Here is a 15560-nt window from a genome sequence, read left to right as displayed (position 1 = left end):
GATACCGACGGACTTCCGGAGCCACGACGACAGAGGAGAGTGACACCTGATTTGACCAAAAGGCAGCTCACAGGCGGTGACGCGTCTCTCTGTCTGTGTCTCGGGCGGGATATCCGCAATAGTAGGCTAACTAATAACATGGCGAAGACTTACGATTACTTGTTTAAACTTCTTTTAATCGGCGACTCAGGCGTCGGGAAGACCTGTGTGCTATTCAGATTTTCAGAGGATGCCTTCAACTCAACGTTTATCTCCACTATAGGTGAGTGAAAGTCATATTATCGGTGTTGTCTTTGCCGAAAAAGTCGTACGTACAGGAGCAGCCCATCCCGTCGTGCTAATTTGTTGCTAACTTTACAGGCTAGCACTCATCTAGTAGATGCTAGTCAGGAAGCAGCGAAGCCGGCTTGTCCGAATCAAGTGGCTTTTCCAGAAGCGACAACAATGTTTTAACCAGTTGATTTACGTAGAAAGTCCCTGTACGTATGACATTTAAGGGTGTGTATCCCAGAAAGCTATAACAGTAATGTATATGAGCTCTGGCTAGCTCAGCTAACAGGCTAAGAAGCTGTCAGTGAGCTTGTTGGCAGTGTAATTTTTCATATGACCAATTGCCTGTACTTCGCACTCTCGCAGCCAACGTTACCAGAAGTATCGATGAACTCGTCAGCCACTACTGTGTAATTCCAAAATCAAACGTAAATGTTACTGTCTGTTGGGTTTTGAGGGGGGCAATTTGGTCGTCGGATGTGCTTCCTTTTGGGCGAATTATGTGACCCTTTATGTTTTTATCTTCAGGTATTGACTTCAAGATAAGAACGATAGAATTAAATGGAAAGAAGATCAAGCTACAGATATGGTAAGAGAGTCACAATACTTCAAGTGCTTTCACTTCTCAACTTGGCTTACGTTGAAGAAGAAGTTGAATACGTCATGATAGAAACTGATGATCCAAGCAAACTCTAGTAATAGAAGATTTGAATTGAATAACTACAAACCTGAATGATATCTAGCTGTGAATGTTTCTATCTGTATGTATGTGTTTGCTATTGAGTACACAACTCTGTCTTGTCAACACTGCTGGTCTCTAGGTTTAACTTGAATTTGATATAAAATTAAATAATAACATAGTCAATTTGGAAGTCTAGATCATTGTGTCCACTTAGCACATGTGGACACAATGATAGATGTGACAACTTTGCTACCAATATACATATTCAGATAAAGTTATAATAGAAATATTTATTTTGAGTTGTTGTCTTACTAAAGCAACAGGAATATCGGCATCAGGATGTAGTGCCTTAGAAGTGATGACTAATGTCCAGTTTACCACACACAAGTTACAAAGGTAATTATGTATTGAAAAAAATCTAAATTAAAAGCTTGACAGAGGTTAGCCGTTTCCCCATTGCTTCCTGGCTCTCTTAATGAACAGAGGTGAAATTGATATTCATCATCATCAAATTAACACTCGGTAAGAACGATGGTGCTTAGGGCAGGGTAATGTGGAACACTTTTGCTGTTTTAAAAAAAGAAGTGTTTTCTATCTAGGGATACAGCGGGACAGGAGAGGTTCAGGACCATCACGACAGCCTACTACAGAGGAGCTATGGTAAGTTGCGTTTTATAATAATAATAATAATAATAATAATACATTTGATTTATGGGTGCCTTTTTGAAGCGACTCAGGGAAACATTGCATGTCCAATCATTTAAGTTTTTGGTCCTTACAACTCCTCCAATGGTATAGATTATCTCTGGGATCTGATTGGGTGAAGGGGTGGTCCTCTCAGGTTCACTGACTGCAGCATAAAACTTTAGCAGAACCACACCCAACATTGTTGTTGTTGCTAATATTGTACACACCTGGGAAATCCGAGGTGCGCTCAGTGCATCGCTGTGGTATTTATGTTTGCCTCTCCTTTAGTTCAAGTTAAACTGGATGCCTGTGTCCGCATAGTTTTTCTTTAGAAACCTAAATGATCCTTGTAACCTTGGACATTCAAAGGCTGCAAAAATCATGTGATCCATCCATCGCCATTTAAGGGCTGACATGGACACTGGCAGATCACATTATGTGTTTTATTTCCAAGCCTGTCTCAATGGCAAAATGAGAATTGGTATGCAATGACTACATTGTTGTCTGTCTCCACCTTTCTTATGTGGTTTCCTCCCTGACCTCTCCAGGGCATCATGTTAGTGTATGACATCACCAACGAGAAGTCCTTTGACAACATCAAGAACTGGATACGGAACATAGAAGAGGTAAAATATTTGTACCTTTTTTGAAGGTCTGTGCAAACAGTGATGTCCACCTGCTCTGCCTACATTCATGATTGTATATTATTTGGTATGAATCTCCTACAAAGAGCTATATAGGTCGCACAATTCTAAACACACTCTATTGCTGATTCATTTCCTGCCTTTTCACGTTGCCACCCTTCCTCCCACAGCATGCCTCAGCAGATGTGGAACGGATGGTCCTCGGGAACAAATGCGATGTCAACGATAAGCGACAGGTGTCCAAAGAAAGAGGAGAGAAGGTGATTTTAAATTTGACAATGCATGTAAGAACTGAGAACTTGATTAGGAAGTAGTTTCGGAACGTAATATAGAATCCTGAAAAGTGATGCTGATTCTGTGTCTTTTCTCCTGTTGTCAGCTTGCACTGGAGTACGGTATCAAATTCATGGAGACCAGTGCAAAAGCGAATATCAACGTGGAGAATGTGAGTTCACACTTGTTCTGCTCTTATTCATTCATAGTTGACAGAGTTATTGCTAGGAGTGGCCAACCTTGGACCTTCACGCTGTTGCATCTACAAATCTCTTTAGGGATAATCAATGTTATATTTAAATGAGTGTTATCATCATATTAGGCATTGACTTTAACTTTTACAGTCGACTCACCACAAACCACATTACAGTACACCCAGGGAGAATCTTTCTCATAGTGCTTAAAGGAGTAGTTTTTTGGGAGATGTGCTTCGCAACTTCTTTTTGTCAAGAGTTGGATGAGAAGCTTGATACCACTCTCAAATGATCTGTCTGTTAAATATGACTCTGTAGCCTGCAGCCTGTGGGCCAAGCTTAGTGTAATGACTGGAAACTCTCTTTGTTATCCAAAGATGAGTAAATGCACCCCCTACAGTGTTTCCCCTAAGTAAACTGCTTTGGCGTGCCAGGTCCACAGCCCGGGGAGATGCTTTTTTTTATTTTTTTTTATTTTTTTTTTTATTACAACAATCACTTTTAAAAGTGTTTTTACAATTGATTTTCAATAGTTTTGTTTTGTTTATGAACAGAAACATTTTACTTTAAAATTTCACCAATTTGGCTAAGGGCAGGCTGTTTTAAGCACCTTTCCAGTAGCCTACTTTCAAGCATTTTCCAGTACCTCCCATAAGTCAGACACCTCCATTAGATAAATAACATGAGCGTTAAGTGAAAAAAAGAAAAGAAGCACCTGTTCTATATGAAAAGAGACGGTAGATAGATGAATTCTGTTGTTATCCGTCCTCATAATAAAAAAAAAAAAAGAGCATTTCAGGCCCCCTCCCCCATGACAATGTTAGGGGAAACACTGCCCCTAGCACCTCCTTAAGCTTACTAATTAAGTTATATCTTGTGTCGGGTTAGGGTTAGAGTCACGGTTTAGTCAAAATTGTTGTCGGCAACTATATTCCTGATGCACTAATCAGTAATTAAAATAAAAGGCATAGTCGCTTAGATTTTTCTGTTAATGTGTTATGGTTTATGAGAAGAATCCTCAATGGCTGAAAAATATCATCTTACCACTTGGTCTTCCTCTATTGTCCTTCCTATAAAACATAGCAATACATGAAACATGTTACAACTTTAATGTACTTTCTAAAAACAACAGAAAAGATTGTGTTGAATAACAATCCCCCTATTTTTTTCGGGGTACAACTGTTAATGTGCTGCTTTCTTCCCTATTCTTGTCTGCAGGCCTTCTTAACCCTCGCGAGAGACATCAAAGCAAAGATGGACAAGAAGCTGGTAAGAGAATTTAGAAATATGCCTATATACACTCACCGGCCACTTTATTAGATACAGCGGTTACATTTCTTAACACATATTTCTTGTTAACACATATAACTTATCATCATATAACAGCAACTCAATGCATTTAGGCATGTAGACCTGGACAGGATAACTTATTGAAGTAAAACTGAGCAACAGAATGGGGAGGAAAGGGGGTTTAAGTGACTTTGAACATGGCAATGTTGATGGTGCCAGACGAGATGGTCTGAGTATTTCAGAAACTGCTGATCTACTGGGATTTTCACGCACAACCATCTCTAGGGTTTACATAGATTGGCCCCAAAAAAATATCCAGTGAGCGGCTTTTGTGTGGACGAAAATGCCTTGTTGAAGTCAGAGGAGGATGGGCAAACTGGTTCAAGGTGATGTCAGCTAAGAACAGGAAACTGAGGCTATAATTCGCATAGACTCACCAAAATTGGAAAATAGAAGATTGGAAAAGTCTTACCTGGTCTGATGAGTCTTGATTTCATTTGCGAAAGTCAAATGGTAGGATCAGCATTTGGCATAAACAACATGAAAGCATAGCTCCACCATCAACCATGCCACATTACAAGTCACTTAAATCCCCTTTCTTCCCCATTCTGATGCTCGGTTTTAACTTCAGCACTTTGCCTTGACCACATCTACATGCCTTAATGCATTGAGTTGCTTCCATGTGATTTTAGAAGATCAATTTTTAGTTTTTATAAGCAATTGAACAGGTGTACCTAATAAAGTGGCCGGTGAGTGTATAGACCTATAGAACTGATAGTGTTGGATGCACTTCTGTCTGTGTTGTCATGTGCCTTTTGGTTTTTGTGTGTTGCTTTTATCATATTTAAATGTGCCTCCTCATCTGTGTGTGTATATTAGGAGGGCAACAACCCACAGGGCAGCAGTCAAGGAGTAAAGATTACAGAACAGCCCAAGAAGAGCGGCTTCTTCCGCTGCACGCTCCTGTAAAGGGATGCGCTAGTCGGCATCCACCCATCGCCTTAACTGTGTCCCCCACTGGACCGAACTGGACAGAGCACAACCTGATCTATCTTTTATATTTCTTTACTTGTCTTCCTCCTCTTTCTCTTTCCAATTTGTCCTGTGCTTATCTATAAGGAAAAACTAAAAGTTTATCGGTCCCTAGGTTTACCAGTCTTCCCCTGACACCTGTGAATCTAACTGTGGCCTCTGTTACATACTAAATGTGATTTATTTTTATTTTTTTCCCACAGTTGATCAATAGATTGGCACTTTCAACTTGATTCCTTTAGATTTTATTGACTTTTAAAGACTGCCTCCTAGTGAGACACTTGACATGATCAAAGCGTAACTACTCATAATAATGTCTGATGCCTAGCTGGTTTCTTTTACTTCTTGTGGATGAGACTTGGTCTTCTCTATTCAAACCTAACCACTAAAAGCAGCCCAAGTCAAACCTCCAGATCAGATTTTAATAGTTCTTTGGGCTTCCTAATTTTGAATATAATCCATCTGTTGAATAATGTGACCAATGTCACCCAATGTGACGAGAGTACAATCCCAGCTGAGTACAGTATTTTTTCTCTCTGTGTTTACTGACTGGGTGACTTTTATATATCCACATAAGGTATACACAGCATGTAAATATATACACAATTGATTATGATTCACCATATAACACTGTCGTGCCAGCGCATTTTACTCATATCACCATTGGGGTTTACATTTCCTCTGTCCACTTCTTCTTATTTTTTTTCTACTTGTCTCTTTCTATTGATTTCTTAGGCTGAAACATTCCATTCCTCTTTTGAACAGCTTTATGTGCAATGTAGTGTGTATGGGGGGGCCCAGATTTTTTTCTTAGATATCTTAAGTATTCACATGGTTGCAGTAAGACTGGGTTCTTGAAAAAAATATGCTTGTTTCAAGGGGCTCACAGATTCCTTTTGTAATTGCTTACCTCATTATTTTAGTTTTGGAATGATCAATTTCTATGGACAAGAAAGATGTTTTCAGGTGTGATGTAGACGGTTATTTGAAGCACTTCAACTAGTGGACTAGCAATACGTAACTCCAACACCTGGAGGCGACACATGTACACACCAGTGGCACAGAAGGCCTTCTACACTCATACATCTTCCAGTTGTCAGTTCCAATGGGGGAAAATATGCACACAACTTTTTTTTCCGGGCCTTGGAAATAGGGGCTGAGCTGTAGCAGTATTTATGGAGTGAAACAAAACATAGCACCAAAATGACAAAGTGCCCTTTAATGTCCTATTGATTATGCACTTTTCTTTTGTTATTTCTGTAAAAAAAAAAAAAAAAACATTCTTAACATTTGTTGACTGTATTTGTTGCAAGTCTTAACTGAAAGCAAAGAATATCCATGCAGACGTTTTTCATTTATCCTCTCTGGGCTTCCTAAAAACATCCAAGCACTGAAAACCTGGCCTTTTTTTTAGTTAGTATAATGAAAATACACACAAGGCCTATGATTTCAACATAGATGTGTTCCCCTATATAACATTCCCATTTATTGATAACTCACTTTTTCCATTGATGCTTTTAGGAACCACCGATGCATCAACCCCATCCTCCCTGTCTCTTATCCCCCACCCAACCCCTTTCTTCCTCTCTCCAAATAACCCCATGTCTTTTGGTTTGGCCCAATATAATGGCCATCAGAACTATGCATTGTGGGTGCGTAGAAAACCTCAAAAAGCTTTGCACATTTCACTTGACAAGCTTTATTTGAGATTAGAAATGTGCTTGCTCTTTTATTATCTACTGTCACTCCAAATTCTACCATGTTTGCTCGTTTGAGCTGTTCAGGCATAAGAATAGGAAATGAACTGAAAGCTAATTAAAATCACCTTCCAGTGAGAACAAATCATCTCTAGTGTTGCTGAAGAGTCATTGAATTGAACGTGTACCAGTGTTAACGTTCACCTGGCTCTCAGAGGTTAAGCTAATCCATGACCATGGCCTAATGAAACTGCAGGCTTTTAGACTTGTGTTTGGATTGAAATTTGGTCTGTAAAATGAGATTGGTTATTTTGATTATAACTTTTTGATTGGAGTTGTTCATAATCCCCAGTTCTTTGTTAAGATATCTTCATCACCATCTACCTTAAATTTGGATTTCATCACTGATCTGTGATGTATTTCATGGGGAAATAAATGAAATAATTCAGCAATTGTAAATAAAAATCTACGATGATTGTACTTCATAAATCTTATTGAACTACACCTTTTGTAGATATGTGTACTTTCGATGATTTATTAAAAATAAGATTCTTAAAAGACGTTTAGTCAACTTATTTGCACCTTTTTGGAAATTCATGTGGATTTTTATTGGAAAGGTTACTTCCTGTGTGTGAATCATGAAAAGTCAAGAATCCTATTTTGCCATTAAAGGACACCACTCATAGAGAGGAATGGTGTTTATGGCTGTGCCAGTTATTTAAGGTACAGTTCTCAACCATCTGCCTCACTACACCAGTTGTGCTGTGTTGATCCCTCTAATTGCATAGTAGTAAACTAATAGAATATGAAAAAATATGAAGGTGACAGGGTGACAACAAAAAAAACGTTTTACTACAATGTACAATTGTTTGTCTGTTTACTAGATTTATATATTTATTTATTTTACAAATTCTTTATATTCCCATGTTTAGTAGTTAAAGCTGCTCTGAGGAACTTTTTTGTGTTCATTCTAGCGCCCCCTTTGGATAAAAGCGGTAGTGTTTTACTGTGCCAGCTGTTGTTCCTGGGTGAGCATACCTGGACAAAGGCATTAAGAAAAACTATATAAAAATAGCATTATTTGAACTGGTGGTCTCATTTGCTGTTACGTGTAATTCATGATCATCAGAGGAACATTTTTATTGTTTCAGTATTACTTTAAGGTATAAGTTGAAATGACATCTTCGCTTACCCCTTACTACATCTCTAACACACACATGCTGTTCTCCAGGAGGGGATCCTTGCGCAGTCTTGCTCAAGGACACAATGTTAGAGATGGTGGGCACCATTGATGCAATTCCAGCCACCACTAGTTCTACAAATAACACCCTCCTGTCCGGTGCAGGGGATCAAACCAGTGACCTCATGGTTTCTCTTTCTTGTAGGCAATCCTACCACCTCTGTTGCTCCCACGTCTGCAATTTGGGTTGCAAATGAATCTGCTCCACTGTGCAGCGCTGGACCTTTACTTATCATCTATGATATGCAATTGTTGAGAATTGGCCATCAAGTTGGCTGCCAGATACAGTATGTTACAAATTGCAACACCTCCATGCTTGAGCAAAGAAAATTATTGCTGCTCAGGGGCAAAAACTTACCTCACACACAGAGGTCAAAGGGGTGTGGACGCTTAGCAGTGATGTTGTATGAGGTATCATCAACAACTGATACTGTGATGAAGAAAAGTGTCTACTCAGTTTTATCAAATTAAGCTTTAGGCTTTTATGCTCTGATCCAAGGCATACATATAGGAACTGTTTCTTTGAGGAGGTTCAGAAGGTTCAGAAAACTTTATTGTCCGTCGTAACAGAAAATCATCTTTGACGCGGCTCGACATACAAACAGGATAATGTACTGATAGGCATTCATACAACAACATTGATTTCTGAGAGCACACACAGTGTGTATAGATCTTAAAATGAGTATAAATATTAAAAACTGTAAAAATAACAAGATAAAAGCTGTGTAAAATGTAAAGTGACAGTGCGTCAGGGTTCATTTGTCCATTGTTCATTGTTGATGACGGCTGCTGCGCGATGCCACATTGGCTCTCCTGCCTGATGCTGCATCGTGCAGCATTATTACTTTATCTAATTTTCATGGCATTCCCAGCATTGAATGCACTGTCATTGGTTCAAATACACATGAGGTGGGTTTTGTTGATTTTTTTAAGACCACGTGACCACCCAAAAGTTGTGTGGTTTGCCGAAAATCATGTCAATCAAAAAAATAATAAAAAAAATACGCCAGCTATGTCGGCGACAGAACAGTTAGTGGCGTTTGGTGCGCAGAATCAAGGTCTACTATAGACTACTGACGAAAATCACACAACACATTGCATCTATTTATTAACAATATTTAATAATTTTTTAATTCATCTAATTTTGACGATTTGTAGAAATATTTGTTGGTTTGTAAGCGCTAAGGGAGCATGTTTAAATAAAACATGTGAACCTTAACTTTTAAATGTATTTTATTTCATGTTTCTATGTGCTACACAGGCTTAGATATTAAGGTTTTGGTAGACTTGACAATTCGTACTATTTTTTCAGAAAACCCTCAGGCATTAAGGACATGCATCCTAGATTGCCATAGTCATCAATGGGTTAAGCTGTGTATGGCAATGGGTATGAATGAGTTTTTGTGTATATTTTTCTTTGATAGGGGTACTTTATACCTGCGGCCTGATGGCAGAAGTTGGAAGGACTTGTGCAGGGGGTGGGTGGGATCCTGTGTAATGAGGTTGGCTTTCCTTTTAACTGCCTAGCTGTGGAGTACTGATAATTGAATTTGAGTATTGCCAGTTATTTTGCTTCCTTGATTGATGATCCGGGAAAGCTTTGATTTGTTTTGACAGAGGTGACAGTGAACCAGGATATGATGTTGAACGTGAGTACAGATTCTATGAGTGATTTATAGACAGCTGTTAAAATGTCCTGTCTGACATCAAAGCTCCTGAGTTTCCTCAGCAGGAACAGGCGTTGCTGAGATGGAATAGGAGCAAAAGCTGTGTTGTAATGTATTCATTAAAGTGTAATTAAACATTACCGTGTGTGTGTGTGTGTGTGTGTGTGTGTGTGTGTGTGTGTGTGTGTGTGTGTGTGTGTGTGTGTGTGTGTGTGTGTGTGTGTGTGTGTGTGTGTGTGTGTGTGTGTAAATGGAGAAGGACCATACAGAAACATTTTTACCGTAGCTCATCACTTCTTCTTTGCACACCATCAAGGCATTGAGACATTTGACCTTTTATTTTTTTTGGTTGGTAGTTTTTATTTAGATAATCAACAAGTGGGAGGCACACTTCCCAGATTGGTTCTTTACTGTCTCTTTACTGCCACTCTCCAGCTTTGAAAGAAATGGTCAAATATGTCACTAACGATACACAAACACCAGAGAGACAATGAGCTTTATTTGTCAAGATAGTTCCTGTCTGTGAGAGGTTCCTCTTTGACTAGAACAACAGATGGACGTCAGAATAGCTTTTGCACAGGTACAGGCACAGGCACTCATGCTTATTACTCATGTTGTGGCTCTATACATGATGAGTGAAAGCAGAATTTTTTTTGTTATAATTGATTGTAGGTTTGGCAGTTTGCTTCCCCGGCTCCTCCTGTCGACACGTTTAAGTGTCCTTGAGTAAGACCCTGATGATGATGGCCAGCGTATAGCTTACATACATTGACATTATTGGTGTGTGTGTGTGTGTGTGTGTGTTTGTGCGCGTGCATGAGAGTATATGAAGTGTTAAGTGTAAAGTTATGGCAATAATACTGAAAAAAAGCTTGACATCGTAGTGACTTCCAACCTCATGTGGCCTCCCACCTCAGTAATACAAATGTCTATCAGTTTCTACAATGTTATATTATGCAACTGCTCCTGTCAAGCCCGGACTGAAGCTTTTCATTGCTTCTGAGTTGTATAATCTGCAGTGAATAGAAACCTTAACTTTGATCTAGTATTTATTCCCTAATGGAAAATCCTGTGTGTGGACACACCTCGGGTTTTATGGCGTACTTATCTATGTGGTCTGCATTCCTATAAAGTCCAAATATGACCTTACACTTGAAGATAACCATTCACCTTCTGTTTGCCCATATTAGATCTTTTGTTTCCTACAGTATATAGTAATATTTATCCCATTTGTCTACAACATTTGGCATTTAAAAAAAATTATCTGTCCTGTTCAACAGCTTATGACAAACGTGTTTTGCCTCCGCCCCTTGGCGTTAGGTGTTAGGTGTCTCTTGTCAGCCAGGCGACAGTGAGCTTAGCTGTCATTTTATCACAGAGCTGCCAGGCAAGGTGAGTAACCTCTGCTGTGAGCTATATGATTGGTATATTTAATTATTTTAAACAGTTATTCAACATATAAAGATGATAGTTATGCTTGGTATAAAATCCTGTCTAGAGTATAGGCTACATTTTGACTTGTCACGCGTCTTTATGATGTTTTTTTAAAAGATTGTGTCTGTGATATGAAACAGGAAGTTTCTCTTTATGTAAGAGTTCAAATGAAAGAACAATGGCCGCAGTGAATCACACCACAGACGTCACCTTACAACTCAGTGACATTATGTTTTATTGAAAGAGGAACGTGGGTAAGGGACAAAGAAGTAGACTGATGTTGCATTGTTTGGAGATGTAAAATAATTGGTAAATTCTGTTATCAATCAGCATACATTCAGGAATGTGTATGACAGTTCACATATGTGTATGTGTTTTGTACAGTATGAACAGCAGGTATGCATCTGTACAGAGTATGTAATGTGTTGACTCAATGAGTTGTAAATGATGCGTTTACAGGTTTTTGTGCTCAGTGATTTTTTTCTCTCCAATGGACACAACGGAGGATTAAATGAGCTGTTTCCCAAGAAGATGGAGTGCAGCCAGTCGTTACAAGGACAGCACAATGCCTTCATCTGGTTCACAGAGTCCCAGCTCCGCTCTGTGATCAGGAACGGTATAGTCCCAGAATGGTTTCATGGGATTATTCCCAGGAAGTAAGTACCCAAAGGTCTATCATTGTCTGCAATCTGTAGGCCACGTGTTCGATGGCAGAGAGGGAGGAATGTGCAGAGCAATGTTTTGAAAAATTCCACCACAATAACAGTGTTGTGTTCCAGCATGCAGTGATTGTTTTTTTAGTGATTGTTTTTTTTGCTCAAGTACGACATTGCTCTGGTATAGTCACATACTGAATTGTCAATGTTTTATGTATTTAAGATGCTGAGTAAAGAAGAGTAAAGCTTTGTAAAGGGGTCTGTGGTCATTTGGGCATGTTACATTCTTTTACAGGACAGCAGAGGAGCTGCTGATGTCCAAGCCTCCTGGCTACTTCCTCATCAGAGTCAGTGAGAGCAGGATCGGCTACACTCTCTCATATCGGTGAGTTTGAACAAGTTTTAAAGGAGCTTTTCTTTACAGTTTACAGTTCAAAGTCCTGCCTTGTTCACGCTTCCATACATGATATGCCCTTTCCTTTCTATCTTTTTGGCCCTCAGTGCATGGGACCGCTGCAGACATTTCATGATTGATGCGTTGGCAGACGGATATTACACAGTAGTAGGGGAGAACAGGCGTCACCGGTTTCTGCAGGAGCTGGTGGACTTTCACCGTAGGACTCCTATCACGCCGTTCAGCGAGGTGCTGACGGTCCCTTGTGGACAGGTGAGGCAATGTTTATTGTGGAAACAAAAGGTTTCGTACATTTATATATGTGTGTTTTGTAGGTTATTGTTTTCAGTGTGCATACTGTTCTTTTTGCTGTTGAGTGTATGCAAGAGGGGCATTTACAGTACTCGCATTTACTGTTAGATCTGAGTCACCTTTGCCATCCAAAACCACAACATTTGCCTATTTGCTTGCCAGGTGTGCACCATGCAAAAATGCCACAATCACACATTGTTCTGTCTTTCTCTCTCCATCTGAAACCCCACCTAAGAGCTCGGATGACAAGACTGACTATGCAGAACTGCTGTTTCCCCAAAGACTCCCGAGCCCCAAAACAATTTTGCTGCCGAACATGGCCCCCCTGCATTCCAGCACAAGTCATCCAATTTCACAAGAAGACATCCCACCTGCCCTCCCTTATCGACCAAATAACCTCAGGCACTCTGTAGTCCCGTCTCCAAACAGTCTTTACCCGAGTTTGGAAGAAGTCACCCCCGCTCTTCCAGCCACGGTAATGGTGATCTAAGTAGATCGTTTTACATATTCTCTGCTGATTGAAATTTGAACAAATGTCATGTTTTATTTCATGAAATTCGTAAGACAAAAGAAATTCATACGTTGTCTGTTGATTGAAAGTGATTCTCAAGGCATTACAAAGGTTTTTATTGGAACCAGCTTCTTCTTAAATAAGATGTTCCCAAACTTTTCGTTTCTATACATGAGACATTCCTGTATTTCTATTGTTTCTATTTTCCCGGCTGTGAAGTGGACATGGCTGAGCCTTTTATGGTAACATTTGTAAAGTTTGAAGATTTAAAAAATTCCGCAGCTTTAACCTATAGTTAGTCTTCTTTTAATTTCTAACACATTTCTTTGCCATTTGTTTCTATGTCTATGATCTGCAGCCTGTACCGATGCCCAGAAACAGATATACAGCGGACAACCCTCCACCCAACCAGCCTCCTGAAGTCCCTGCCCGGAGCTCTGCCCCTCTGCTGAAGCAGAACCAGGCTTGTGTCAGAACAGTCTCTGCACCTCAGAATCCTTCCGCGCACGCTGCCCCTGAACAGCCATTCGGCGCCAACGTGCAGTCCGCTAAGAACCAAGAGGCAAAGCCATCAGTCGTCACCAACCTAAAGAACTTCAAGAAGAAATTCCAAAAGAGGAGAAGCATGTCACAGGAGTTAATGTACGCAGAGATTAACTTGGAGGGGACTGATACTGGTGAAAACGCTGATAGTGAGTACCAGGAGATCCCAGGGCAGCAGACCTTTAGTGGTCCACCAGATGTGAGACTGAATGATGGACGGTTACCTCAGGAGGAGTACCGTCCACCTCCACCTTTCGCCCCAGGCTACTTCTCCCCATAGCAAATGAATGTGCAGAAAGGAGAGATCAAAGGGTTGTGGGATGACTGAATGGAAAATAATTGGTGGATAGGGTGCACATCCAGCTCCGAATGGGTGCAGGGGCTGGACACAGAGGACAAGGAGACAGACTTTGAACATTGAATAAACACCCATAATGCACCAATTCAACAATGTGTTCACCCTGTTTTCAGTCTTTGTGCTAAGCTAAGCTAACAGGACACTTCATATTCACCATTTAGCTCTCAGCGAAAAAAGCAAATAAGTGTATTTTATTTAGTACTACATAACTGGATGAAAGCTGCAGAATGATGCTTGAATGTTGCTATGTAGGATTCAGCTGACAATAAGATAAAGCAGACGCTCCTCTTTTGCAAATTTACAAGTATAAACGGATAACATATACTAAACCGCAGTCTTCATGTCACTGTAATTACTTTTAGGTACTTGTGAATGTTTGATTTTTTGTTATTAATGTGTTTATTCAACGGATACAATACAATAAAAAAATTAAACACTGTTCAAAAAGGAAATCTAAAAGATTTTTTGCACATTTCTACCCTGGCTGGGCTTTTGAATTCAGGTTTAATGTTTTTATATGCCTCTTCCATAAAGTACTAACGTATGAAAAGGCAGCAAGAGGAAGTTTTATGAAGCGCATGTAAATCAGAAATGACGAGATGAATGTCTGCTGCTTTGCATATAGGAGACATACTGTAGCATCCGCCGCTGATCTGCTATCAGCAACATGGCTTAGGATGAAGCTGCATGTGAAATGTACAAAAAAAATTCACTGGTATAGTAACACACAGGTGACTCACATCCAAATTCCACAGATTCTAGAGTACAAAGATAGGGCATTTCCCCCAAAATCCTTGAGGCAGGCCTTTGTTTTGTACTCAAAAGAGCCAGATGATGCATCTTGATCATGTGATCTCAATAATAGTTTACATATGTCTATGACTGCATAATATGTCTGTACTAAGTATCTAATTTTGTTACAAGGCTGAACTAATAAATCTTCTTTAAGAAATAAATTCAATCATTTCCATGTCAGGGCTGTTTTTCATGGCAAATAATTAATAACACTACCATCTGTCTGAAGTTTAAAACAAGAGACATACCCAACTGTATGAGATTGTGACCTTGACAAATGAGGGACAAACCATCTCATCTTATTCGCCCAATGCCGGAAATTTAGATAATGTCTGTTTGAGTTGCAGTTCTTCCTGTTCCCTCTCCTCTTCTTCCTCCATTGCTTCAACCCTCAGTCTGATCTTTGCATGTTATGGCGTGCGTGATGTCCTGGTCACTTAGCGGTGGGGTTGCAAATTCCACTCTGGTGTAAAGACTTGCGTTTCAATCGACCAGAAACCTGAAGGACATGGCAATCCCTTTGTACCCCCAACAAATCTCATGTAACTGTGAATCTAATCATACAAGTAGCAACAACAATGGTATGGTTTATGGTTGGGAAATAATTTCAGAGCTCTGCATACAAAACTATTAGAAAACAATTATTATTAAATGCCTATTATAGGCCTCCATCTAGTGGCAGTAAACCACATCAGATGTCCAAAGACTGGTGGTATTCCCAATCCTCTCTGTATACAACACCCTCAATGTAAAGCTATGCAATTTTCAAGGCTGCTTTTCCATTTCAAGTAGCCTAAAGTAGACTAGAAGCACCACCAACTGAATTTAAATAGGCCTACAGAAAATGTAGCCTACTTTGCTACTTTCCATCACAGGTTAGG

General features: G+C 39.7%; 2 protein-coding genes across 2 annotated transcripts; both read left to right on the top strand.

The window, feature by feature from the left end:
• Positions 1 to 105: 105 nt before the first annotated feature.
• On the top strand, positions 106 to 6454 carry LOC307254602 (ras-related protein Rab-8A). Its single transcript, XM_080033049.1, has 8 exons — positions 106 to 262; positions 799 to 859; positions 1552 to 1612; positions 2188 to 2265; positions 2454 to 2543; positions 2663 to 2728; positions 3969 to 4019; positions 4920 to 6454. Exons 1-8 carry the CDS (start codon positions 139 to 141, stop codon positions 5007 to 5009), a joined length of 621 nt encoding a protein of 206 aa, XP_079889175.1. The 5' UTR covers positions 106 to 138; the 3' UTR covers positions 5010 to 6454.
• Positions 6455 to 11028: 4574 nt separating this feature from the next.
• Positions 11029 to 14730, top strand: hsh2d (hematopoietic SH2 domain containing). The gene is made up of 6 exons (XM_080032289.1): positions 11029 to 11068; positions 11570 to 11766; positions 12062 to 12151; positions 12268 to 12433; positions 12708 to 12947; positions 13342 to 14730. Exons 2-6 carry the CDS (start codon positions 11642 to 11644, stop codon positions 13804 to 13806), a joined length of 1086 nt encoding a protein of 361 aa, XP_079888415.1. The 5' UTR covers positions 11029 to 11068; positions 11570 to 11641; the 3' UTR covers positions 13807 to 14730.
• The last annotated feature ends 830 nt before the right edge of the window (positions 14731 to 15560 follow it).

The sequence above is a fragment of the Ammodytes marinus genome (assembly GCF_949987685.1).
Source record: "Ammodytes marinus genome assembly, chromosome: 8".
Lineage (NCBI taxonomy): Eukaryota > Metazoa > Chordata > Actinopteri > Uranoscopiformes > Ammodytidae > Ammodytes > Ammodytes marinus.
This window is presented reverse-complemented; position numbering and strand designations above follow the sequence as displayed.

What these genes read in the sequence shown, in the direction of transcription:
- LOC307254602 (XM_080033049.1), top strand. Translation starts at nt 139, where the DNA reads ATGGCGAAGACTTACGATTACTTGTTTAAACTTCTTTTAATCGGCGAC. An exon ending in AAGATCAAGCTACAGATATG is followed by an intron (nt 860 to 1,551) that starts GTAAGAGAGTCA and finishes TTTTCTATCTAG; the next exon opens with GGATACAGCGGGACAGGAGA. An exon ending in GGATACGGAACATAGAAGAG is followed by an intron (nt 2,266 to 2,453) that starts GTAAAATATTTG and finishes TTCCTCCCACAG; the next exon opens with CATGCCTCAGCAGATGTGGA.
- hsh2d (XM_080032289.1), top strand. Translation starts at nt 11,642, where the DNA reads ATGGAGTGCAGCCAGTCGTTACAAGGACAGCACAATGCCTTCATCTGG. An exon ending in CATGGGATTATTCCCAGGAA is followed by an intron (nt 11,767 to 12,061) that starts GTAAGTACCCAA and finishes ATTCTTTTACAG; the next exon opens with GACAGCAGAGGAGCTGCTGA. An exon ending in CCCCCGCTCTTCCAGCCACG is followed by an intron (nt 12,948 to 13,341) that starts GTAATGGTGATC and finishes TATGATCTGCAG; the next exon opens with CCTGTACCGATGCCCAGAAA.